The sequence below is a fragment of the Balearica regulorum genome, chromosome 17 (genome assembly GCF_011004875.1).
Source record: "Balearica regulorum gibbericeps isolate bBalReg1 chromosome 17, bBalReg1.pri, whole genome shotgun sequence".
Classification (NCBI taxonomy): Eukaryota; Metazoa; Chordata; class Aves; order Gruiformes; family Gruidae; genus Balearica; species Balearica regulorum.
In genome coordinates, this window is record NC_046200.1 from 11,311,415 (window position 1) to 11,338,700 (window position 27,286).

At 49.0% G+C, this 27,286-nt stretch overlaps 2 protein-coding genes across 3 annotated transcripts in view; one reads left to right on the top strand and one right to left on the bottom strand.

Moving 5' to 3' along the window:
- Window positions 1–21,021, bottom strand: part of GGT1 (gamma-glutamyltransferase 1) — a 57,667-nt gene extending 36,646 nt beyond the window's left edge. The window contains exons 1-2 of one of the 2 annotated variants that reach the window (XM_075770056.1): window positions 20,982–21,021; window positions 7,248–7,312 (exon numbers count right to left, since the gene is read on the bottom strand). The gene's annotated coding sequence lies outside the window, so the exon portion shown is untranslated. Of the gene's footprint in view, window positions 1–7,247; window positions 7,313–20,981 lie in introns of those variants that run through there. The other variant, XM_075770054.1, reaches the window with a different exon arrangement.
- Window positions 4,579–25,981, top strand: LRRC75B (leucine rich repeat containing 75B). Its single transcript, XM_075770064.1, has 4 exons — window positions 4,579–5,053; window positions 9,894–10,022; window positions 13,075–13,187; window positions 24,514–25,981. Exons 1-4 carry the CDS (start codon window positions 4,796–4,798, stop codon window positions 25,034–25,036), a joined length of 1,023 nt encoding a protein of 340 aa, XP_075626179.1. The 5' UTR covers window positions 4,579–4,795; the 3' UTR covers window positions 25,037–25,981.
- Window positions 25,982–27,286: the final 1,305 nt, after the last annotated feature.

The window sequence follows — 27,286 nt, forward strand, 5'->3', positions numbered from 1 at the left end:
AGCAGAACTCTGTCGTTTTTAAAACCCATCACTGCACAGATGCATGTCTCAGACCCAGAACACCACCAAGGGGCCTCCTGGGCTGCAAAGAGAGTCTCAGCTGCTAAGAAGCAAAAGGCTTAAGACCCAATTCATATTACATGAGCTATTGCTACCATTTCTCCATCAAGTACAGAGACTCGGCAGTGCCTGTCTGCATGCAGTTGCTACTGCCAGCACTGATGCTGTGGGAACTCCCTAAGAACACAGCCCAACTGATGCTGTGTTCATCTTTTACCTCCCTACGCCTGTGTACTCTGCGCAACCATTAAGGGGATTTCTTCCCTGAAACAGCACTGTCATGGACAGGTAGACCTTCCCCAGGTCTGTGCTGCTTTGTTCAGTCAAGAGTTTACAGATGTTTGGGCTATGAAGTTCCCCACATACATTTCCTCTTGAATAGATCGTGGCCAAACAGCAAGTGCATTTGCCCCCAGATATAACAGAATTAAACCTGGAGCCTGGACTAGCTCTTAGCACGTATCTTTCCAGGGTTACAGCTCCCTTTACTGCAGGAGGCTTGGCTTTGAGGAATCTGCCAACAAGCTCAGAGCCACGAGAAATAACAAGTTGGGAGCTCAGACAAGCTGGTTTGCAGGCAAACAAAAGCTGAAGCTGTGAAAGTGCGAGGCAGTCAATGCAGTGTCTGGCAGCACAGCCTCACCACCGCCTTAATCCTCTTTCCCTTCTTAAACGCTAAATTAATCAGTTACATTTCCAGCCCAGCAACAACAGTAAAAAATGTAACCTTCATCATATACAAGGAAAACATAATTAGAATTGTCACTCGAATCCAGCTTGACCAGCATACAAATCAGAAGAGCCTCAGTGAGCGTGCAGGTGGATGAGCATGCCTGGTTCCTCCCAAGCAGGGGCAATTGGAATTGCAGTCACACCGTGAGCACTGCACAGTATTTCAAGGAGAAGGGCTGTGGCATGAGCTCTGGTTGCAGCGATCCAGCTCTGCAGGGAGTGCTATGGTGCTGAGCACTACCCAAACCGGGCAGAGGCACATTATACAGTGCAAACTCAAAGCAACACCCCACTTGTGTCAGGGAGGAAGCTACAACCTTCCCAGCCACAGCACACAAGCCTGATCTCGCAGCCTAGCACTACGTATGCCACAGGCCCTATGGGGAAGAGACGATACAAAACTGAGAGGCCTTGGCAACCTCTGCCCATGGCTGCCAGTGTGAATTTGTAAGGGGTCAGCAATTACTATTCCCTCCCCAGTCTACTGATGGGCAAACTGAGTCACGGGGTGCTAAGTATGCTGTGCGACGGCAAGAGCAAGCCAGGAGCATTTCAATGAAAGCATCAGCCTAAGGCTCAAAAGAAATCAAAAAAGCAAAGTGGGAGCTAGGAGACAAACTTACAAAACCACAAACCCCACCATGCTATCAGGTAGCTCCAGAGTGCATCTCCATCCCCATGGCTGTCGTGCCAGTTCACTAGAGGCTACAGCAGGACTAGAGGAGGGACAGGGAGCCAGTTAAGGATGATCTAAGGTCTGAAGCAGCTTCTCTACGAGACCAGGACTCTTCAGCCTGGGAAACAGAAACCTGAGAGGGGACATAGCAGAGGTTTATCATTTGAGAGTGGCTTAGAGAAAATGAATACAGAATGACTGCCTGCTGCCTCTTCCGATATTTAAGCTACAAAGCATCAAATGGAAACAGTAAGTGACTGATTCAGAACAAAGTAAATATTTCTTCAAACAACGCACAGTTAAACAGTGGAACTCACTGTCATAAGATGCTGTGGATGCCCAAAATTTGCTCAGGCTCAAAAAAGGTTTAGGAAAAACCCATAAAGGACTATTAAATGCAGAGATCGCCACCTCAGGAAATTCCTGAACTACATATGGTTGATGATGAGGAGGGTATTCAGGAACACACCAACCTGCATCCCCCTGATTTTGTGCTCCTCACTAGGCATCCTCCATTAACCACTGCTAATTCAGGATCCCAAGGGAGAGAGACCTGTGGTCTGATCCAGTACAGTTGCTCTTCTTTTCCTGGCACTGACCTGAGCTCTCCTTACTTGCCCTAAAGGCCAGGAGCTGGGAATGTTCCCATTACTGGACAATGGGATGATAACAAGGAGATGTGCTTACAGCACAGAATTCGAGTGAACAGTGAGATCTCTGTTTGCTTTCTAGTTTTCCCATTTCTTATCTTAAGAGAGATTTTTTAGGAAAACTAACTCAGCCATGTTGCACCAAACTAGTTGCCGTTGGCAGCACCATGTGTTCAGGTTAGAAGCAAGTTAATATCCTTCTGAGAGCTGCTAATATATCCATGGGGATGGGCTGAAGGAATCCTCTTTCCAAGCCTCAAAACCACAGCTTGTGGTTGCTGTGAGAGGCCCCACAGTCCCCACCCTGTCCTACCCAAGAACCTCATAAGCTCATCTATCTCCCTGCAGAGTTTTCAGGTGCCCTCGCCACCACAGAAAGAGGAATGGGAAAGTGAGGACACTCCTGTGGGTTAGTATCCCTCAGGCCTTGCATCCTCACCTACTGGCTCAGTCTCTCCTAGGCGTGCATAGGACCAGAGGATGCAGTCTCTGACAGAGCCTATTCTTCCCAAGCAAACTCCTGTCTCCTCCCCCTTATGCAGCAAACCTTGTTGACCATCTTAGCTATAGAAATACACCCACTTGCTGTCATGTGCCATTCAAAAGTGCACACACAGATAAAGCAGGATTATCTCTTAGTCTACAAAGAGCTGCCAGACAGCCATTCTCCTTCAGTAAAACCAAGCAGAGCATTGGTGTGTTTCTTATTAGCTCCTATTATTCGTATTACTGTAGTGTTTCCAGTTTTAAAGCACACAGACGAGAGATGGAACTGCTCCCGCAACTGTTTGCAATGCACATGGTCTCATCCCTGCCTAAGTGTAAATGCAGATTACATTTCCTTCTCCTGACTCTGAAAGATAAGGCATGAGACAATTCAGCCATACAAAGCCATTCTGCTATTAAACTGATCCTTTGGTTACAAACCCTGCTATTGCTGCTCTCCTTTCAGCAGCACTCAGAGAACAGTGCAGGTAGAAGCATAGATCTAAGACAGCCTGTCCAGTTGCCAGATGGTGGGGAAAGGCCACCGTGCAACCCTTCATTGACAGCTTTATCCATCGCTCCAGCCAAGCAGTTTTTGTCATTCCCTTTGCTCCCAGTGACAGTCCTGCAGACATAGCGCTGCACCCCATACAAGTGATTTTCTCTTGACCCAGCCTTCTCAAAGCTCTCCAACAAGATCCTGAAGTCCTTACTCAGCATCTACTCCCTCCAAATGGGATTAGCCTGAGTCAGGCTCAGCAATATCTCAGGATCTGGCAATGCTAATTTCTCTCTTGGAGGTGCTTAGATAGAACAGGGAGGGGAAGAACAGGGAGATGGACAGTCAGGGCTTTTGTCTGATCAAACACTGAATAAAACTCTGAGATGGGCTGTCAGAATTTGGCCTATCATGGTTAGAGACCTGTGTAAATACTGTGACAAAATTGATGCGTTGGCCAGGCTGCTATACAGTCCATCCCCATTTTGTCCCCGTCTCTTCAGGCCAGACTCAGGTCACCCATAGGGTATTTGAAAGAGGCCGCAACGATGCAGAGCATCCACATCTCCATGGCCATCCCCATTCATGGCTCTGAGGAACACCGAAATCAAAATGAACCTTGCTGGCCCTGGCCATCCCCATTCCCCCAAAGTGACAACCCAATGTCCACAAGAACAGATTCTTCTGCAGATGCATTGGATGATGCTTGTCTAATGGATGCACAAGACAGTGGGAACCCCAGGTTGTTCCCACAGCTGTGTGCCCTCACATTACAGCTACCAGACACTCCTGCTCTGTGTGCAGGACTTGTGGTCAATCATGGGCACCTGGGCTCAGTGTGGTGGTGGTCCTAAACAGAAATGAGCCCATGGCTCCAGCTCCAGAAAGTGCAAGGTCAGGCTGAGCCATTGGTTATAGTGGGAGCATGACTTCGCTGCCTGCAAAATCTCAGTGGTTGGAGATGGGATCCAGGGTTTGTTTTCTACCATCCTGCGGATGGCAGTGATTTTGTCTGAGGAAAAGCATGTGCTAAACTTGCTGTGCACTGCTGGGGGAGGGAGGAATACATACGAGGAAAACACTTGTACCCGCAGCAGGTAAGGAACAGTGCCAGCATCGTACTATCGGTTGCAGATGACTGGTGGTGGGCAAAATTCCTGCCACTTTCTAGATTTGTAAAAACACCTCCTCTAGGTCCGACAGCAGACTGACGGAAAACACAGCCCACAGAAGCAGTCCCAGCCAGATGGTGTGTTTTGAACCACTATTAATCTTGACAACCTTTTGCAGTGTTCAAAGAGTTTGCCCAGGGGGAAAAAAAAAAAAAAAAGCAGCTCCCCAAAATGCCTGGATGCAAGGAACAGTCCCGGCAGCATCCGCTTCTCTCTTTGTCTTCTCCACCAAGCATCTCCCGGCAGAACAAACCCGGGAGGAGGCGGCGCCTTCAGGGAGAAGAGGCAGCCGGGGTGCCCAGCCGCTAGGGAGGCGGGTGCTGGGGCAGGGACCCGAGCAAATAAAATACCCCTGGGGCGTTACTCCTCCGAGAGTGCCGGGAATCACCAGCCGGGGAGCACGGGGAGCCGGGGCGGGGCCGGGCGGGGCCCGAAACCCCCCCCCCCCCCCCCCGGGCCAGAGACCGGTACCCGCCCGGTCCGGAGCGCGGCGCGGCAGCATCGCGGCCAGAGCGCGGCCATGGGCTCCCGGCTGAGCCGGCAGAGCAGCCTGGAGGAGGAAAGCACCGAGGATCCCTGCACCGGCAGGCTGGAGGGCGGCCGGGGAGACTTCCACCTCTCCTCCCTGCTCCTCCACCCGCAGAAGCTGCCCGGGGTGCTGCGGAAAGCCTCGCCGGCGCCCTACGTGCGGCGGGTGGGGTGGCTGCGGGAGATCCAGGCCACCATCCGGGAGCACAAGCGGGAGCACGCCGTGCACATCCTCAGGCTGCTTAGGAAGGTAAATGCTGCGGGCGAGCCGGGCCCCGGGACCACCACCTCCGGGGCAGTGCGGGCAGGATCGGAGCGGCGGCCAGGGCAGGCAACAAAGGGCTGTGCGCGGCGCGGGCGGTGCCGGTCGGGCCGGGGTCTGCAGTCCCCCCCGCCGGCGGTGCGGGGCTGGGAGCCGCAGATTACAAGCCCCCCCCCCCGGCGGTATGGGTCTGCAGCCCCCCTTGGCGGTGCGGGGCGGGCTCTTTGTGCTGCCTTTCGCCGCTCTGTGCCCCAGTGGTGCGGGAGCTGCCTCGCTCGGTCCCCGCCGCGGCAGGCAGGAGCGGCTGCGGGAGGCGACACACGCCCTGATTTCCCTGCCACCTCCCCGTCTCCCCACGCGGGCGAGGGGCGCCTGGCCCGACTCCCTGGGGTTAGGGAGAGAGGGGCTGGGAGGGAGCTGGGAGGAGGGCTGTGCTGCACGTAGGAAAAGGGGTGCCCAAGCCTCAGCTCTCCCCATCCACACCTCTCCATGCCAGCCCCTGGGTGTGCTCACAATCGATGCCCCCCCAGAGAAAAAACACTGCCATCCCACTGCCGCCACATGCCATTATGCCCACCCAGCCGGGCTGGCCAAGATCTGTCTTTGGGAGAACCCAAAATGGTTTTGGAGAGGACCTCTGGGACAGTCTAGGCTGAGAGGAGAGGTAAAGGGGTCAGTGTATCAGTGGGAGCTTGTTTCTGTCTGCCACCATTCAGGAACAGAAAAGCTAGTGTGCAGACAGCGTGGTGCCAAACTGATGCTGAGGACAGAGCCCTGCTGCTGGAACAGAGCCATCTCCTCCATCACTCAGTGCTACCATCACTTTCCAGGCAAACTCAGCTCCCCCAAACTGCAGGCAACTCTGCAATCAGTAGCACAGAAGACAAATCCTCCCTCTGATTTGGACATAAAACACCATCAGTTCTTAGCTTATCATGTTGCTTCATTATCTAATGACCTACTTCATCTTGGGAACATACTGAGTTTCTCATGATAGTGGCAAGTAACCTTTGGGTATGAGTATGTTAGAGCAAGGACTGGCTTGCTGGGATGCTTGTACGGCCATACTACCATCTGCAGGGAGCTGCATTAACAGCCCTGTGTCTGGTCTGAATGTCCTGGGGTTTACAGCACATCCAACGATGGTGGTCAATGCCCTGGGCTACCAGCAAGTTGCACGCTCATGAGTAAGAATTTACAGGACCAAAAATTACATCTCTACTTTTCCTGTCCACTGCCTTAGTGTTTACATGAGGTTCATTACCAGCACCACAAACTTTTCTTGCCATGCATGTAGACAAGGTAAACCCTCAGCGGAAAGCCTGTTTGTGTGCACCAGTATGGCAGACAAGGGTTGAATAAGATTTCAAAGACAGTTTTGGAAAGGCACTATTACAAGAAGCTTGTGAAGAAAAAGAGGCAACCACTCACTTCATGAACATGGCGATGTAACATGAACAGACTTTTGTAGGGTATGCCAGAGGCAAGAACTGCAGAATACAATTTTCTATAGTGCTCAGCACCTCTCCTTGAGACTGAAGTGCTGAAATCCCCCACAGACCTTGGAGGTCTCCAGAAGGTCCATCTGTGAACAGCCACAGTTTGAATGCTAAGTCATGTGGCCGTCTGGAATGGAGGGTCATTTCTAAGCCCTCCTTTCAATACAGCCTGCCAGCTCCTTTCAGGATCAGCTAAGCATTTGTGTTCCCCGTATCTGTGCTGAGAATTTTCATGTCCTGAACACTCACATTTTGTCCACTGCCTTTCCAGTTCCCCTTGTTACTCCTGGTCCCCATGTCTGCCTGTCTAGGTCAAAACAGTGACCCTCCGTTCATGACAGAGCAGTGGGACATGTGGGACATCCTGTAGTCACAACACTGCCTTCCTCCACCAAGAGGGGAACCCATCCAACACCACCCTAAAACCTCTGGTTCATTGTGTGTTCAGAGATTTCAGAGACAGAGGGCTACACCACTAGCGCGTACCACACCCTTCAATGAAACACAACTGTCAGCAAGTCTGGGGTCATGTAATCAGAACCAGTCCTCCTCACGTGTCCAGTATCAGCTCCAAAGAGTACTATGATCAGCCTTTTTTCCTCATTTACAAATTTCCCTCACTCAACTAAATTCAGCCCTTAGCTTGGTCCCCAGCATGTCCTTCCTTTCACAGACTGGCTTACCTTGGCAGTAACACACGCTCAGGAGTCACAGATTAATGCGTCCCAGGTGAGGGTCTGTTTGTTACCTGTAAAAAGAGAGATACTTTGTTCACGCTAGTGGACAGCAAGGATATTTAACACCATACCTCATCATTGTGCCTTGGAATAGGGTGCAAACCTCCCAGAGAAGGCAGAGCAATGGTGGGACCAGAATCACAGCCTGCCAAATGAGCAGACACGCTCAGCCAGACTGGAGGACATGGCCTCCCGATGCGTGCCTCCTGCTGCAAGGCAGCCTGCTGCTCCCAGCAGACACAGACCTTGTCCAGCCCTGCAGATGTACCCCGCAGGATGTAATTGTATCTGCTGGTGTTTTTTGACCTGTGGTCTGCAGACCGCAAAGGGCTGTGGACTGCTCCTAGGATATGTAATAAAGTAGAGCAAACAAGTCAGCCAGAAGCAGATCCACCAAGAGAGATGCAAGATCCCAGCATTTTGGAAGACTGCACAGAAAACAACTGCAAACCACAGGTGTACACTTGCTTTGTGCAGGAGCACTTGGACAGCTCCATTGCACATCATTTTATCAGTCTCAGAAATACCCACCTGCAAAAGACAGACCAACTTTCCTGCTGGTCTAAGTGGGCATCAGCTGAAGCCAGGGGAGACATTAGACTTACACCAGCAAAAAGTCTGGTACAATCTGATTTTCCTCTGCTGAGACAATGGCCAAGTGTCATTTTTAAGATAACAGCACTAAGCCAACTGAACTGGCAAGACTTACAATATTCTGCTGTCTGCGGTCACCCTTTAGGTGTACAAAATTTTCCAAGAAATGACAGAGAGAGAAAGAGAAACAAGTAAGATGAACCAGAACATGCCCCTGGGCTAAGAATTTATGGACTATCAACACGAAGTGAATATTTACAGCTATATTATTTATAAAACCCTTGCAGGCAGGATTTATAATGGGAATGCAGATTCATCTTAATGGTATAGCTCCAATTGGGGGAGGTTTAATTACTGCTCTGACATATACTGCTGCATGCCCAGCCATGCCATCCTCTCAGCAGCTTTCTTCATCTGTGTCTATTACACTTGGCGTAGGAGGCTCCATTTCCCTGAAGCCTTACAGTTAAGGGAGACGTTGGCATGATGCCTTGGTACGCTCCTGGCCCACATCCAGCTGTGGCTGTCTGTCCTTCAGGACTGATCCACTGCTTAAATTCCTTGGTTGCTTATGGGTATCATCTGTGTACACACAGTGATGGGGCTGTAAAGCATTTGATTTATTCTCCCTTTCTCCACCAGATCAGTAGCCAGGCTCTCTTTGGTGTTGTGCTCACTGCTCGATCCAAGCATATCTAGAGCAGGAGAGAGTGGATACAGCACTGTCTTTGATTACTACTTAGGGTTAAGATCCCACACCTCTCCCAGCTATGGCTCCATCTCTGCTGGTGATGTATGTGTGTGCACCCAGCTTTTTTCTCTTTTTTTTTTTTTTTTTTTCCCTCCTCTCTGAGAGCATCTTTCACTGGGAGGTGCCTGAAGCACACGTTCAGTGGAGCAGCACGAACATATGGGGCACCCATTTGCTTATTCATTTCTCCTGGCAGCAGCACACAGAATAGGCAGAGGACTTCTTTCCTTCCTCAGCTGAGCCCTCCTTGTCAACTGAATTAAACCCAGCACTATGCCTATTACCATTAGGGAGCTCTTTTGTTCTACATGTCTATTCCTGGGGTATTTTTTCTGCCCTCAGAGTATTTTCATGTGACTATGTGATCTCTCTTTCCCACATGCTTTTTTTTTCCCTCCACAGCTCTGTGGTACCTCCTGATTGCAATAACTGTATCATATAGTAGATCTTAGCAAGAAACAGCATAGTTCTTTGCAGTATCACCCATCTGGACCCTGGGGAAGCTTTTTGTTCCCAAGGATGCTGAGGTTTCTTCCAGCATGTCCAAAGGTGCCCCATATCTGGTCCACGCAGGTAAGTTGCATGGACCACAGATGTTCCCCTAGCTTACATTGTGGAAGATGGGAAGAGGCCTGACTCCCCACGACTGTTGTGTGGAGCTACCTATAAATTTACTGTTGCACCCAAAAGACAATACTGCCAGTGCCTAGTACTTACTGAGAAATTCAAAGCACAGCTAAACTCATACTAATGGGCAGGACTTTAGTCAGCCAGCCACCACCAGGGTGTATGGCAGCATCTAAGTACCCGAGAAAGGTCTGATTCTTCCAGAAAAGCTGAGATTGGAGAAGCAGGTTTAGAGCCAGCCTTCCTGCTCAGCTCCTTCAGCAGATTCGCACATAGAAGCTGACAAAACTGTAAGTTTCTCTGGAGCTAATTATCTCTGGGCTCCAGCCAGCCTGGAAATGATATCACTCTCACCTTCCTGTGGTAGGTGGAAACAAGGCAGTCAAGTCCTTAGACTGACTAGCTCAACTTAACACTCCATCTTATTCAGCTTCTCTGGCTGTCCACATCCCCCATCACAGCAATGCTGGGTCAGACACAGCTGCTTCACCTTTGTTGATAGTTTCCTTTATGGACCAACCGGCTGACACCTCATGGGATTTACTTTCTGGTTTCAAAACACCTAATGGTTATAGCTCCAAGGGAGCCTGTGTGTCTGACTGACTCTGTTTTTCTTGTAGGACCTGGGACTGGAAGGAACATTCCTCAATGAAGTGCTCTACAAAAATGCGACTTTCCTCAACTTGGTGGATCCCATCTCCCATGACTTGCTGATGAGCCTCGCTAGAGATCTGCAGTGTCCCAAAAAGGTGAACCCTTCCCTCAGTTCAATGGACATTTTGCAACATAGCACTGATGCAATTGGGTGACTGCTGCTAGGTAGTGCTCTGCAATCCTTCAGAACCAGCCAGCGTACACCCTTGGAGTGGTAGCACATAGAATATTGTGCATATTTCTGTAGAAACCAGTTAAAACTACCTCAGAACCTGAATGCACCTGAAGGAGGGCGTGGTTAAGTGCACAGAAATAAGGAATTTACTTTTCGCGCCAGTAGTAAACCTGGTGACCAAATACTGGCCAGATCAAAATATACAGGGCGGATGGTGGTGCCATAATCACTGGTACGTGCCAGAGGTTCAAAGCAGCTAGCTTATGAGGCTACAAAGGGGAACAGAGATCTCTGCACCTCTCCAGGCTGGTGCCTCTGCAGGAGGAGGACAGGAATCTCTCTCTTCCTGGGCCCTCTGCCATATGTAACTACCCTAACCCAGCATTACACCTCCCCTGTAATCTCCCAGATCTCCAAGTAAAGAATGGCACTCTGGGAACGTATTGCAACTCAGGGTTCAAGAAGCAAGTATGTTACATGCACAGTATCCCTGCACTCCTCCAGCACTTTCCTTCAGAGAACAAGGAGAGCAAAGACAAAGAAAGGCAAGGCTGGGTGTGGACAAACTTCACAGTCCCACTGCAACACCAGCATCTACTTCTGTTACCCTTTGCCACCACAGACACTTGGATTTGCAATACATCAGTTTGCTCATCAGGCTTAGCAAGTGTCATGTTTGCTTTATAAGGAGAGCAATAGAGTGAATTTCTTTATTCAAAGAGATATTAAGTACACATAGCTCAGAGCAAACAGTGGCGCCCCAGGGAATACACCGAATGCCTGATGTAGATTAGTGGCATTTCTAACCTTGTTCTGCCATCTCCTGAGGCTCTCTGATAACAATTAACCAGACAGGTCTCAATAGCCAAACTACATTTAGCCAAAGTTTAATCATCATCATGGGGCTGCAATGCAGCCTGAATAATGTTTTCAAGTGTAATTTTTGTGGAAATTTTCTAAGTATCTAAAAAGGAAGGGGGTGAATTGCAGCAGTAGTACCTCTTAACCATTCCTCACTTGACCTCATCTCCAGCTGTTCTACCAGACCATCTCCAACCTCATGCTGTGCAGGGGAAGCACCATGAGGGGACATTACCCTACTCCAGTACCAGGTGCCTAGCAGATAACACACTACAAGTTTTATATACCTGCATATACCACCCCTTCTCTATTTTCATGTCTTGTAGATCCATATGCTTATCTGCACTGACACACATAGCACTACATAGATAAGATCTTCCCCATTCCTAAGGAAGATGTTGAGCACCTGAGTTGCCTCTCAAAGCTAAAAGGAGTTTAGTTAAGGGGTTGGAGAGACACAGCACCCTACATCACCAGCACCCCTCCCAGCACAAACATCGGCAGGCTATGTCCCCTCTCCGACCCTGGCTAGGCATCTGGTGGGTGTTAACTGCATTACAGGCAAGCAGGCTGAGTGCAATTCCCAGTCTGTCAGTGGAAATTAAATCAGCGAGGACATGGGAAGAAACAGGAGGGTAATTCTCAGTTGTGAGCCAACAAACGCTTGCAGAGCATCGTGCCAGCTGTGTGCTTCTGTTCTGAAGCCTGGTGTGCATGTGCACCCACTTGGAAAGGTTTGCTCTTGTAGGTGACAGCAGGGTGGCAGTTGCAGCCTTGCCAGCACAGTACTAGTCTAGAACAAGGCACTTAACCCAAGGGCAAGGGCCAGTCTGTGTGAGGTTCCTAGGGGAGCTGGGACAGGGAGCAGGGAGTGCTCGGCTGAGCGCTGAGGTGGGATCTCACTCCACTTGGCATAGCAGAACAGCCACATGCTGGCAGCGCATCCCTGGGGAGTTCAGCTGATTCAGTGACTGCTTAGGAAAGTCACAGTGCAGCTGTTGGCCCACCATACAGCACTTTAACCACTTGCAACAAAGAATAAATTAGCATATTCCCTGACAGCTTTACTATGTGTTTACCTATCAAACCCCTAAATGCACATGTTGCACCACAGCTGGAGGGCTGAGGAATGGGAATGCAGGTGTCTGTCAGCATTTGGAAAATATGATAGAGGGGACAGAAATCCCAGCCTTCAGCAGCTGCCATTTTCCATTCTGCTTCACCAGAGGAAGAGAGATGCTGTTCAAAGTCATGGCGATAGAGAACGCATGCAAAAATAAACCCAGGAAAGTAGCAACCATCTTGGTGCCATCTTTTCCTGATGAGTCACTGCAGGGGCTGGAGCGAACTGCTGGCATTGGGAAGCTCCCAAACTCAAACCTCCAGGAGCAGGATGGACTGCAAAGAAGTGGAGTATGGGGAACTTGTTGGTTCCCTGTCCCGGCATCTCCCAGCTGGGGCACAGGAAAGGAACAGAGTCGGGGTGCTGCTGCAGGAGGAGCAGGGATGTCCCAGGGAACATCTCTTCCAGCAAGAAGTGCATGAGGCAAGGGTGCTGAATGCTGAACTTTCCACGTTAGGGGAACAGATGATTACTTCAAAGACAATATGCAGTTAGAGTTTGGAAAACACAGCAACAAGTAATTGATAGAAATTTAGTATAGCCCTGTAACACAATGAGTTGACGGCTTGTCTGCCCAGCTGGGGATGGGTGCTGCTGAGGATACAGCTGAGGAGCTGAGACACCCATGCTGTCCCCACACTGGGCTTTCTTGAAAGCAGAGATCTTTTGAACAAAAGTGCATAGGGGGTCCCTGCACAGAGCCCTTCTCACATTGTCAGCTACCCCGTCAGTGACTCCTCCACTTCCCTGGGAAGCCTGTTCCAATGCTTGACAACTCTTTCAGTGAAGAAATTTTTCCTAATATCCAAGGCACATTGGCCACAGACAGCTACTGGATGGCAGGACCCACTGCCACGGCTCTAGAAAATACCCCCCTCTTCTGAGCTCCACTTGCTCCTTGGCAGGGTGTGAAATTGTAACCCCACTCCCCCTTGCTTCCTGTTCTGCTGTGGTGCACGCAGAGGCTAAGCTGTCCCTTTGCTTTCAGGAATATGACCCCTGGAAATCCTCGGACAGGATCTGCAGGCAGCTGATTTACCACCTAACCCCCCACTCGAAATGGCACCGGCACGGCATGCCCCGGAGGAAGTCCCAAGCGTGGTAAGCAGCCTGTTGGGGACAGCATGGATAGGCACAGAGGGGGGATCTGCCCGGAGAAACTGCTGCAGCCAAGCACCATCCCAGTCTGCCACTACTGCCCTTTTCAGAGAAAGGCAGGGCTGAAAACCTGCATGGCAGCTTCTGCTTAGTCTCTTAGAAAACCTCAGCCAAATGGCACAGGACCAATGCCAATGCCACTCTCCGCAATCTGGTTTGCTATTTATTCCTTTTTATGTAGTCTTACAGTTCCTCAACCTTTCCCAAGTGCATGGAAATCAATCCCACTGATTGTACAGCCTAGACAACCCTCCTGACAGGGCTTGCAGGGTGTTTGGCCCTAGGAACACAGCCAAAGCTGGCAGCCTTGTAGATACATGCACCCATAGAATCATAAAATCGTTTAGGTTGGAAAAGACCTTTAAGATCAAGTCCAACTGTTAATCTAGCACTGCCAAGTCCAACAAGTAAACTGTGCCCCTAAGCACCACATCTACATGTCTTTTAAATACCTCCAGGGATGGTGACTCCTCCACTTCCCTGGGAAGCCTGTTCCAATGCTTGACAACTCTTTCAGTGAAGAAATTTTCCCTAATATCCAATCTAAACCTCCCCTGGCACAACTTGAGGCCATTTCCTCTTGTCCTATCACTTGTTACTTGGGAGAAGAGACCAACACCCACCTCACTACAGCCTCCTTTCTCAGGTAGCTGTAGAGAGTGATAAGGTCTCCCCTGAGCCTCCTTTTCTCCAGATTAAGACCTTCTCTCCACTCTCCATATGCCAAGCTGAGCTGACTCCCAGCTCTGCATCCAACTTTGTCCTTTTTTTATACCAGTAAAATTTCCCTGCCTGTGGGGAAGGTCTCCCATTACAAGGCACTACCACAAGCCGATCACTCCATTCAGTAGGAACCACTTTGGCATGGCTGGCAGAGAAATGACCATCCTCGCTTACCTCCCACTTCTCTGCCAGGACCAAGCAAGGGACCCAAGATGATGCAGAGCCTCACACACAGGGAACCTGACTCAAGGCACATTGGCCACAGACAGCTACCGGATGGCAGCTGCTTTCCACTACTTCAGATATATTCAGACACCCACACTTGTTCTCTCCTTGACACTTGCTGGCTTTTCCAACCAGATAAAGAGCAATCCTTACTTCTTTTAAATCTACCCCTTCTCATTTTCTTCGAGCAAAGCCTGTTCCTGTGACACAGATCACCAGTGCTGAAGAAAAGAAATGGTAAAAAGAAACGCAAGATTGGCAGCACCCTGAGAACGGCCTTGGGCTTTTCTGAGACTTTCAGAGTCTTTGATGCGTGTGCCAGCAACTTAAAATCCCCCCATGGGAATTGACATTTCCATCATACCTTTCATTCTGACTCAGAGGCAGATCCCCAGTGCATCTTAAGGAATAAAATCCCTAATACCATGATTTCCAGGCCATCTGTCTCTCATACCTGAGCCCCACTTTGCCACCAAATCTGAGTGCTGAGAGTGCCAATGCTCTCATTCCCAGCACCCCACAGGGCAAGGCTGTTTGTGCCAGTTTGCAGGTGGGAACCACAGCATAGAACAAGACCAAGGGACCAGAGCTGAGCGAGTCCTTTTCCAGACCCACTCAGTTAGATGACATTTTCCCCTATGGGATCCTGCAGAGCTCTAGAGATGTAGGATGTAGAGAGCAGGACTGACTTCATCCCTGTACCCTCGTGAGATAGAGAGGCTTAAACATAAGAAGTGCTGGAAACAGGGAGAGCTCTCTAGAGGGTGCCTGTCTCCATTCCTTTCCAAGCTCCCTTTTGCTGAAACCCAGCCTCATTTTGGTTTCCAAGTGAAAAATCTATCCCTGCAGCTAGTAACTCAACTCTCTGCCTTCATACTCCTGTTTACAGGCAGAATAAACGTCTTCTCCAGTTGGACTCCAGGCTGGAGAGCCAAACTGGAGGTGTTCCCTCTCATTGCACAGCCCAGCGAGAACAGAAGACTGCCTGCTGCAAACTCATTACTTACTAACAACACAGAGAGGAGGTCTGCGGCCAGAAGAGGTCTGGGCCCCATGAGCCCAAATCCCACACAGAGGGGTCAGGCCCAAAGTATTGGCCAAGTACAGAGCATCTGTGAGCACAAGCAGGGAGAGAGCAACAAGGCAACATGCAATGGAGGGAAATATAGGTCTAAAATGGATGGCCCTGCCTGGCAGCCAGGCCCAGCTGCAATGTATTACATAAGGCACAAAATAATTTTGATTAAATATTAAACAGCAGAGCTTCCTCTTTTAAGACTGGGGAGGAACTGGTTTGTAGTTTGTGGCAAAAGGCGCCTGCAGAGTTGGCATCCTGCAAGACCATGGATGTTGTCAGTAGCAGGAAGGCAAGAAATAGCTGCTTCATTTGGAGATATGAGTGCCTAATTTTGTCCAGCCAGGCTGTTTTTACCTGATCTGAATTCTCCACTTCCCTCTGTCTGAAAATGGGAGTATTTTACTATAATCTGTCTCTGAACCCATGCTCTTGGTTTGTACCCTTCCTGCCATCAAGATCCTGTAAAAAGCACAGGTGTAGCAGCAATACTTTGAAGGCATTTCTAAAATCTAGTGGGGATTTGGGATAGCAGGGAGGAATCAGTGTGTAGAGACCACATTCAGGAACTGAAGTCTTTTCTCGCTTTTGTGGTCTCCTGGGCTTTGGATTCTGGCTTTCACACAGCTGATGCAGGACTCCCTTGTTCTCTTCAGAAATGTAATTTCTGCATTCTGGCAGCATGTTTGATGGGTCCAGGAGATAATTAACAAGCCCAGCCATACAGAAAACTTAGAGCATCTGCCAGGTTTTAATTACATTTGGGCTGTTACGGAGATGTGGTACAGGAGATGGAAAGGACCTGCAATATTGGAGCCTGATCACGCATCAGGTGTTCCTCCCCACCACCAAATAGCAAGCCAGCAGGTCAGAAACAAACTAACTGTAGTTACGTCCCCATCTACTCTCAGTGGGACCCAAAATATCCAGCAAGTACAAACCTGAGCCACTCATGAACTGATAAAGCAGAAAGGGTAAGACACATTTCTTCAAGCATTCCTGTTTCAATACACAAGCCAGAAGCAGAGTCCATACAGAAACATGGAAGGAGAAAGCTTAGCACAGCACAGTGGACTCATCGCAACAGCAGCTGAAGCTAGTAGGAGAGATCCAGCCCAGGCTGTGTCTGGTTTCTCTGCTTGATTAAACTGTCAAAGGTGATGCTGAGAGGCAGTTTGCCCTCTGCATCCATGCCTGTGGGTTCTTGACAGTGGCTGTTGGCTTTGTACAATGAAGGGTTAGTAGTGACCCAGCTGTGCGGTCACCCAGTTTCAGCCACTATTTCATCTGCCCAGGTGACACTCAGACAAGTTTGCCCCACTGAAAGCAAGGGGCTCGATTCTCCTTTCCAGCAAAATCCTGTCTCAAGTCTGCAGCTTCCAGCCAACAGACTGCACCCCACTTGCAGCTGCCCCTGCTTGGGTTGGCTGCCTAACCAAACAGGGAAGGTGACCTCTTGGGAGGATTTACACTCTGGGGGGTTTAAAATTAAAAACTCAAAAGCTGGAGGGTAAGATTTCCAGAGCAGGGACTAACATGACTTTACTGCACAATTTTGAGTCCCTTATATCCTAATGGGAATTCAGTTTTAGCACCATTTTACAGTTGTACAGATCTCTCACACTTAATGAGCAGAATACATCCTAGAGTGTTGTATAACTCCAGCTTCACTTTCTCATTAAATTGACATTTATAGTGTAAAGAGTAATGGATTAAGAAATACCCCTCCACACAGAGAAAGCCTTTTTAGGCTATCAACACTGCTTCTGTAGAATTTTGAGAGGTGCTGAATTTTTTTATATTATTAATTCTTGTTTTCAGAAGTTTTGAGGATTCCTACAATGCTGAGTTAAGGAAAACTGTATGTACTAGTGCAAGTGCCATCATATGGCTCCAGAACAGTGCTGGACCCAGTGCTTGCCCTTACTTTCCGAGGGCAAGACACACTGGACTGCAATTCAGAGCAGAGAGGGGGAAGGCTATCAGGTAAAGACAGCCTTTATCAGGAGAACTGGATCGCAGACTAGTACTGCAACCCAGAAGCTGTGGATTACAACTGAGCTGTCTTGGCAAAGCAATGTCAAGAACCTTATGTATTTTCCATTTGCATCATCACCAGAGCTGGCTACTTCAGTGTAACTACTTCCTTTCTTGACTGCAGAGGATCAAACCTGAATCCACAAAATACGCAGGCAATAAACACAGAATGATTTTTACAATCAGGGTGTTCCTGGCACAGAAAAAAAACCCCAGATTTTTCACACAGAGTCTGGTTCTGGAAGAGCAAAGGCAGTTGTGTGTGTGGAGTTAACTCCCAAACTACATGCACCTGGGCTTTCATTTCCACAAGTCTGACCACAGTTCTACTTTGCACATCTGAGTGAATTTCATCTTGGCTGATCCAAAGCTGGGTGGAGACTCTCTTCTGGGCTCATTGCTCCATTTCTCAGTTATTGATGTACGTTGCTCAGACACTGCGGCATTAGATGCACTTTTAAAATGCAATGAAAGCACTTTGTCTAGAAGACTGTAAGGAAACAGCTTTAAAGGGCTTTTGATCATCTTTGTTTTTTTTCTTGAAAACATCACTCAGGGCTGCGGATGACAGCTCTGGCAGATTAGATCGTAGCCTTCACATGGCATGAGGTGAATATTAACTACAACTTCATGTCACCCTTATGCAACAGGGTAAATAGGCACCATCATTCCTGCTTTAGAGATAGGAAGCCAAGTTAGAGAATACCAGTCAGTTAACGAAAGCCACATGGTAATAGTCATGTGGGAGTACAGGAACTGCCACACACAATGTTTTCAAGAAGCTGCTGCTCACAGAGATGTCAGGTGGACAAACATGAGCTGGTGAATAAATTGTGGAGAGAGGCACAAACTGTCCTGTCCCCTCCCCTCATCTTAGTGCAGAGGGACCCAAACACTACCAATGAACAGGGTTCCCAGCAGCATCAGGAGGCAGGTACATCTGCAAAAGCTGTAGGTGGTAGAAAGGGTCATCCGGCAGCTTGACACTGCTCTGTTACAGATCAGAAGAAAAAGTCCAAGACTGGCAGGCAGGAGAAGCAGGACACTTTGATAGAGACAGACAATGAGTGAAATAATAGAGGCTGGGTGGCAGAAAGTAGCTAAAAGGAATCAGCAGAGATCTTGTGCTTTCATGACTCTTACACACTTGAAGATCTGACAAGGACATAAGCTGATACCTGATGTTTACAATGAGGAGGTAGCAGCATTTCCTGCTTTGCTAGGACAGACCTAAATAACGAGAGGAAATAACCAGAGGTCTTGGACAGATCAAGTGGCAGCAGAAGGAAGGCCAAAGGTTCATGGCTGTCTTGAACACACCTTCAAGGACAGAGTGAAGATGACAGCAGAGCCAGGAGGAAGAGAAGCATGCTCAGCTGCATCAGTGCCTACAGATATCCATGTCCCACCCCAGATACAGAGGGAGAGTGGTAGGAGAAAGGCTACCTTTGCACTCCCTTCTCTCCACAGTGAGGGATCTCCCCACAGTTGATCAAAAGAGCTTGGGCATAAGGAAGGAGATGTGACTAAGGGACTTCCCATGGAAGTGGCCTGTGTGTGCACTGCCTTCATCTTCACAGAGGTGCTGGGCCCAGCCTTAGAACTGGGTTAGTCTAGCTCAGTGCTTTTGAGACTTCTCTTTCCTTTTTCTTGTCTCACTAAGGCAGCTGAAGCCAGACCTGCACAGCAGCAACCTGTGCCACAGGGAAGCAAAGCAAGCAGATTGTGCTAAGCAGGCAATTAAAAAGCCCAGAGTCCATCCCCTAAATCACTGCTCAAAGCAGAGAAGCCATCCAGACATGCCTATCACTAGGTTCTATGCAAGGAAGAGCAACCAAGAGATACCCAGCTCATGGCTAATTAGCCACTACTAGCAGTGCTTGTTAATGAAGGAGGGGGATGCACAGTGATGGGAGTCCCTGGCATCAGGAAAATTTTACATCTGGAGGCAAATTAAATGTAAAAATAAGAGTGGGAGAAAGCTGGTAATTCCCCAGAGAGACAGGCAAGGATGTCTCTCCATAGCATAGACATAAGGAAACTCATGAGGCCGGGACGCCAGGAACCTGAACATTCTTGGGCTGAAAAAGCTCCTCCAAACCCCCCAAAGCTAACAAGCGGTCGGGTACCGCCGTGGCTGCTGCAAGTCCCACCAGACCAAAAAATCAGGATCCATTACACCCCTTCCATGCAGCCACCAAAGAATTTAGCTGATGAGCAAGAAATTGAAGGGATTCAGTTCCAATTAAAAAATGTGCTGAGTCCTCAGTTTCATGGACTCAAAGAAGCACCTGGAAGAGGGCCTAAGGGTTATGCCCCTTGGGACAGGCCCTGGAGACAAACAACTAGCAATTAATTTCAGATCTCCTAATTGTTTCATGTCAAGACAGCTCTGAATTTGCTTACAGTAGCTGAGTTCCCAGGAGGCAGGAACAGTGACTGAGCCTTACGTGGGGAGAAGATGATTTTTATCCCAGAAAAAAGCCAAGGGAAGCACAAGATGGTTTCATCCCTTTCCCAGTCCACATTTCTGATTGAGAGAGAGCTTTCTTCTGACACCTGCAGGTCTCTCTGAGCCCTGTGCTGTCTGGACAGATCTCACATGGCCAGGCTAATGCGGACTGCTGGCTAATGCCCGCTAAAGAGTAGAGTTGGCACCTAGGAAAGGATAATTGGCAGTGAGGGTAGAAGGAAGGCTGCCTGCATGTTAGCGGGAGAAAGGCCAGACCCCAAGGAGGGAGCTGGGAATGATGCAAGGAAAAACTTGTTTCACATGAGAGAAACAAGGAGACATACCTAGAAGAGCTCTCATCCCTCAGCAGGGCTGGGCAAGGGTTACAAGCAGGGCACTGATCCCTTATAAACAGGAGGGCAGGCAGGCACTGTTCCTCACTGGATGCTGCATCTAGCTCCAGGCAGGCAGTAGGGGACAGGCTGCTGATTGCCCTTAAACTTCTTGCTCAAAGTTTCACAGAATTTCTCACTTGAAGCCATTTCTCCAGCATCTGAGGGAGCAGGGCTTTTTTTCCTCTCAAAGCTTGCTACAGATAATACAAATGCAGTCTGCTTCCCTGCATCCAGGGTGCAGATCCTTGTTAGATGCAAATCCCCGCAATTATAAATCTGCACACAGCACCAGTTGCAGTAGCATTAGGTTAATCCAGCCTCCAGTGCTTTGCAGTCCTCTGCCCGTAAGTCCCATGGGCATCAAGAGCCATGTCGCTAAGTAGCTGTTTTGTCTCACACAAAGAAAAAAAAGGCTTTTGCAGCTGAAGCAATCTTTAAGCCTACTTTACTTGCAGAAATTAGGGGATAATAGATGACCCATTTCCCTGGAAATAAACCTGGCATTTTCTCAGCTGCTGCACAAGTGTCTGAGAGCTTGAGGTCATGTGTATCATGCCCAGTTCCCCCCCACCCCAAGAGAAATAGAGCCTAGCAGAGCTCAAAAAAAATACCAAGTTTCAGATAATTCAGAGTAAAGCATCTACCGACATCTCCCTGCCCCTTTTCTGACAGCAGATATGTTTACCTCTAAAGCAATAGAGGAAAAGGAGTGGGTAGCTATCCTGTGCCCTGCCCCAGCTGCCTCTTGGAGCTGGATAGGAACACCAAGGAGAGAGCTGCCAGCGTTCAAAGCATGCATGGGGCATCAGGTCTCATGCTTCAGCACTTACCAGAGAGCTGAGGGCCTGGCTGCAGCATTAGGGACTATGTCCGCCAGGGCGAGGCTTCTACAGACACATCCCTACAAGAGGGATTTTTATAGGCAGGAGAACAACTTAAACACAGGAGGAGCCCACAGTGCTGAGACAGGAGGCCCAGAGTCACCCTGGCAGGTACAGCAATGAGGGCAAAAGGAAACAGCAAAAACACAGGAAAGGAAAGAAAAACAAGCCAGCAAAGGAGGGAGGGAGAGCTCTGGCACAGGACAGGAGGCAGGAAGGTTTAAGCACATTCAGCCAGGAGCAGTCCAGTCTGGAAAATCAATTATGGGAGATAATTTGTCTGCTTGATTAAAGCCTCCTTGGGGTATTGGCTTGTTGCTGAGGAGAGCAGCAGAAGGTACCTGCTGTGGTCAGAGCATGATCCATGACTTATTACTGCAGACCCTGCATAGCAGTCAACAGGAGGAGAGGCTTAACAGGCAGAGACACACAAGCATGTTGCATTTGTCCTTCTGACGTTTCCCCCCTCTTATCACTGTTTGCACTCAGAGCCAAGTCACTGAAAAGGGGACCCCCAAGAGCCATTCAAACTCGCTCCCTGTTAAGAAAGCTGCTGTTGCAGATACAGTAGGAAAAATGGCACCTGAATGCTGAGGCCCGGCAGAGGGAGCGGTGCTGGCTCAGACATGCCCTCCAGTGGTGCCCACTCCAGCCTGGTTCCCATCCCAAACTGGGAGCTTTAAGGCTTGTTCCTTGTAGCTTTACAATAGGAAGGTCAGAGGAGCCTTTGCACAGACTCAGATAAGGCTTGGGGCCAAGGAGGGAGTTGTTCCTGTGGTTATGTCTCCTTTCTGGCCCCCCCCCCCGCCCAGGATCTGCCATGGGTTGGCAGCACTGGGGAAGAGAATTTCCAGGAACCACAGGCTGTGTTTGCACAAAATAGGCACTGAAGTACTTACAGGCTTGCTCCTGTGCTTATCCTGTATTCCCTCACACCCCCAACAAAGTCTTACTCTAAACCAATACAGGCCAGAGAAGGCTTCCGTCTCTTCTCTTGTACCAGCCCCTACTGGATTTAGGGGACTATTTCCCCCGTGCAGTCAGGTTTACACTCAAGATTAATTTCTCCCTGCTTAATCTGACTGATATGAATGCACACCTCCACTGTGCGTTTGATGCTTCATTTTGCTGGAACAACAAGTACTCCTCCACATCAAATACCCAGATAAGCATCTAGCACAGCTAAAGGGATATCGTGTCAGGGGAGACCTGAGACTCTTCCAGCTCTGAGGCCAGTCCCTGATAGATTTTATACAAGTTGAAACCTCTTACGTGGTAGATTATGCTACAGCACTGCCAATGGTTGGTGACAAACTATACAAAAAAAAAAGCACACAATTTTTTTCCAGGAGAGTTGAAGAAATACAGCTCCCTGGCAGCCTGGGTTGATAACAAGCATCCTTGGGAATACCAGGAAAAGGGAGGCTAGCCCAGTGCCATCCAGAGTGCAGCACGCATGGTTCACAATTTCTACTCCTATTGCAGCAGCTAAGAGAACTGCACCGCTGCCACAAGCAATATGGTTGATTAATTCTTCACAATCCTGTCTCTGAGGCCCTGATATTGGAGAGATATCAAATACCATATTCAAGTGAAGGCCCTTTGGAGACCTCACTTGTATGCTTTCAGACCAATTATAATTCACCGATACATCAGTCTCTGCTGTTTGACAGTACAGACCAGCACTGCTCCCCTTGCCTCTCCTGTGATCCTCTGAGGACTAGTCTGGGTCACATAAACTGTAAACACTTAGTAAGTAATACATAAGGCTCTTCTAAACCTTTAGGTCTGACTATAAGTTATTTCATGCTGTTATTACCTCTCTACCATGAGAGCTCGTTAGCTCAAATACATGCTTGCAGATACAGCCTCAGCCTTGCACAGTGAATTCGCACAGGAAGCACAAAGACACATAGGAGTAACCTGAACAAAGCGCTGCTAAACCCAGAGGAGGAATTTGTGGGCTTGAGAATTGACAGGGCAGGCTGCAAGGTCTTTCCACCCCACACTCCTACAAGGAAACACAGCTACAGATTTGCCCATGTTGAATGTATCCATGAAGGAGCTGTTGCCTGCACTGATGCACATTTATTCACTTGCATTATCACATGCTCATAAAGGATTATTAAGGATTGAAATTCCCAGGCTGCCATGAACTCCATATGTAAAGCAAAGCTATAGACACACCATCACATCTTCACAACTGTAGAAGGGCCTAGCAACACTATAGGTCATAGGGACAGTCTCACCTGCTACGGGAGCTCCTGCGGTGCTGCAGCCTCCTCCAAGGAAATTGCTTGTCCCCATGTACCCATTGCTGTCAGGGACTGGCTGTGCCACAGGTATGCAGGACACTACAGAGAGCCAGATAGGAAGAGTGGGGACCTTCAGATTGGTGGTTAATTCTTAACCCACCCTGCTCCTCCCAAGCTCAACAAGGCACTTACACACCCACCAAGCACACAATTAATGACAGTAGTGGGGGTCCTACTAGAGCTCCCATATTCATAAGCTAGGTGTGTCTGGAAGGATGGCAAGACTACTATCATTTACATGAAGGAATTAGGTTATTATACGTTACAGCAACACACATTTCTACTCAATCTCGCAACATAGCCCCAGAGGTCCCATTTCTCACAGTACTCTCACAAACCCACAGTGCACCATAAACTCCACATCCCACTCCCTTTACATACCCAGCAGCCCCATAGCACAGCTTTGCCTGCTTCACAGCTTGCCTACCTCTTCCTCACTCCACTTGCCAGGCAGACAGCAAAAGAAGTGGCTGAACCCATCTCTCTAGATTTCTTTTAGCACCCTTATGCCCTCCCCGCCTCCTCACAGCTGCAGCAGATCCCAGATGATCTGCTGACCACAGAGACCCAAATAGGCAGCCACTGGTGCTGCTTACTGACTAAGTGCTGCTTGGGAAGGCTTTTAAAGGGACATGCAGTAAATCCACTCCTGGAGTGCAGTTTGCGTATAGATCATTTTCCTGATAAAATAGCCATTTCTCAGCCTTTTAACACTGCTGTCCTCTGCAGTATAGTCTGTTTGCAACAGACCTTGGCATTCACCTGGAGAGGTGGCACACAAGCAGCCCACACACAGTGCAAACCAGTGCACTTGGAAAGTTTGCTTGCCTTGGTTATTTTTGCTTTCCATGCATGAGCATCTGTACATGCACATTCAGACAAACCCTTTGAAATGTGCTAGTGGAAGACACTTCACCATCCTATGTTTAGGCAGTTCTGGCAAAGTTTATGTGTGAGTGCTGAGAACATACAGGAAAGCCCCAGGACACGGTCTGCCCAGAGGCATGGTGCAAACCTTGTGCTTGTTTCCCAAATGAGCTCCGTTAACCCTTTGCTTAACGTTCCAGCCCATGTTCTTAGTGAGTTCTCCCCTGTCCCAAGTGATCTGTCACTTGGGTGAGAGTAGTCCCCTTAATATCTCTCTCTCTACTCGTTTCCATCATTAGCCTGAAGACCAGCCTGCAGAAGAAGGTGAGCCAGGACTCCATGGATTTGTCAGGGATCCCCCTGACCATGCGGGATGTCCACCGCATGGCCTACTACCTGCAGAACAATGGGGACCACCTCACCTCTGTAGACCTGAGCTTCACTGAGCTGAATGATGACATGGTGCGCCTGCTGCTGCCCTTCCTCTGGGCACTACCCAAGCTCACTCACCTTTCCCTCAATGGCAACCGGCTGACGCGGGCGACCATGAAGGAGCTGACTGACACCATGAAGGACATGAACAAGTTCCCTTGCCTGGCCTGGGTTGACCTCGGCAACAATGTGGACGTCTCCTCCATGCCACAGCCATTGCTTGTGGGCCTGCGCAAGCGCCTCAGCCAGCAGACCACACTGCCTACCATCTATGAGGCGCTCGACTGCGACTCAGAGATCTCCAGCGGGCACGAGGGCAGCCAGCCAGAGGATGAAGCAGCAGGAAGCACCCCACCACGTGCTTTCTCTCAGCAGGGCTGTGAGAGGTGACTGGACAACAGGCCAGCACTGGCACACTGAAGCGGCCCCAAGAAGAAGTCTTGAGTACAAACATCAAGCAGAGGGCCAGCTTTACCAGCTTCCTTTGGCTCTTTTCTCTCGCCTTCCCTGACATCTCCCCCCCGAACTTGCTGTGAGACAAAAGCCTGCCATCCCCCCACAACGTGCTCCGCTCCCTCCCCTCGCTGCCAAACCCATCGCCCATGTTCCGGAGAGGAACTAGTGACTTACAGTGAACCTGGTCCCCAGGCAGGGTCTCACTGGAAGACGGGAAAAGACCTGTCAGAGTCAAGAATATCCTCCAGCAGCCACTGGGTTGTGGGAAAGGGATGGGGGGGAACCTAAAACAGAAACAGGCTTGTAGTTAACTTCCTTTCTTCCTTTTCCTATGCACCTTGGAAACCTTGGGACCTGCAGCCTTGAGTGTGAAAGGAGGTACCCCAAGAGCCTAGCTGCTGTGGAGCTTAGTTGAAGGGCTCAGAGGCCAGAGCTGGAGCCCGGCAGTGTGTCTCCCTCTTGTGTCTGGCTCCTTTTGTTTTGTTTTTTTTTTCCTATTGTGTGTTTTGTATTAACGTCTGAACAAAGGGACTTGGTCAGAGACCATTGGATTGCATAGGCTGGGGCGGACTGATGGCTTGGAACTGCAGCATCAGGATATTTGCTGTGTGACCGGGGTGAGAGGGAGGGGAAGGAGGTATGTGTTGGTGGGAGCATGGGGGATGGGATGAGTTGGGATGGGATGGGAGGAGGGGGGAGGAGAGGGAGGGGGAACAGTCTTGTGGAAACTTCAATCCTTCTTTTGTACTAAAATTACAAGTTCCAAGTGAAATTGAGGAAAAGCAGACAGCTAAGCGTATAACTGTGGCTCTAGAGGAGCAAGCAGTGAATGCGCCAGAGGTGGGCACTTCCCAAACTAAAGTGCAAACCTTTGGCCCCTCATGGCACATTGCATACCTCGTAATACAGACATGACATGAGCAGCTGCATTGCCATTTCCAATGCTGTCCAAAACCCAAACCACTGATGCAATATTTCTAATGTTTTCCACACGCTCATGCTCTATGTAAACATAATAAATGGTTCTCTTGGACATGAGCGTGAAGCACTGCAAAGTCTGAGTATCTGGGTTGTTCACAAATCAAGCCAGCAAGACAGACGCTGCAAGAATATGGACCAGTAGTCCTCATGCAGTGTCTCAGCAGTGTGGGAGATCAGCAGGTACCATTCACATTGGTGAGAGTAGGTCATTTCTCTAAGGAAAGTGAAACATAGATGTTAATTTGTGGTAGGCTGCTGCCCTTCATGTTGCAAGGTACTGATACAAATAAACTGATGAGACTTTAGTTGGTACGTCAAGTCCTTTCAATTATCTATCCCCACAGGAATTCAGAGAGCAGGTACATTTTTTGAAAGAGTTAAAGAAATCAGACATGTTAAAAAACCCGTATAAATCCTGGCCCTCCTAAATTAACAATGGTGACTTTTTGCCTTCCTCTGCTGATTGTCTCTGGGAGTCTCAACACACATATAAGCAACTCTCACATACTAAGCCACACAGATCCACATGAAATAGATACACCTTTCATGTTCCTTGCTGATTTTACAAGACATTGCAAGAAGGAAATCAGTGATATTTATCAAGTGATTTATCCCCTTTGGACCAGGAGTGTCAGGGCACTGGAAGGTATTGGTGTCTCTGACCATCTGCCAGTCCCCTGAGGAAGAAAGCTGGGTTTAGAGACACTGTGCTCAGTATTACAACTTGACATGGCAAATGCTGAACCCAGTCCTGCTCACACTCCGGTCACTGGAACAGGACCTCGTAACCTTCATGTTGTTGACTTGCAAACAGAAATGCTGTAAAGTCTCTGTCCTGCTGACCAAAAAGAGCAGAAAATACACAAAAAGGTAAAGCAAATATAGCTAAGGCCAGGTGCTAGCTGCCCCATCCCAGTGGAGGTGGGAGAGAAAAGGCCCTGAGATAGCCAGACTATGATGTTTGGCCAGGAGGATGGGGAACACAGAGTGCGACTGTAAACAGACCCCAGCACAACCCAGAGTGGGAAGTGAGCACATGCTCCCCTGCACAGTTATCACCCAAACCCACTTTTTAGCCCTTCTAGTGAATCATCAGGAGTGGAGTAATTTCTATGGAAAAAAAAAAAATGTATTCAGGGAGCATGAGATTGTTTTTTACAAAAGGCAAAACAGAGCAGCTGAAGAAGCCATTCCCATTACTGG

Coding starts and splice junctions, on each gene's coding strand:
- LRRC75B (XM_075770064.1), top strand. CDS start 4,796: ATGGGCTCCCGGCTGAGCCGGCAGAGCAGCCTGGAGGAGGAAAGCACC. Junction 10,023..13,074: donor ATCTGCAGTGTCCCAAAAAG/GTGAACCCTTCC, acceptor CTTTGCTTTCAG/GAATATGACCCCTGGAAATC. Junction 13,188..24,513: donor CGGAGGAAGTCCCAAGCGTG/GTAAGCAGCCTG, acceptor TTCCATCATTAG/CCTGAAGACCAGCCTGCAGA.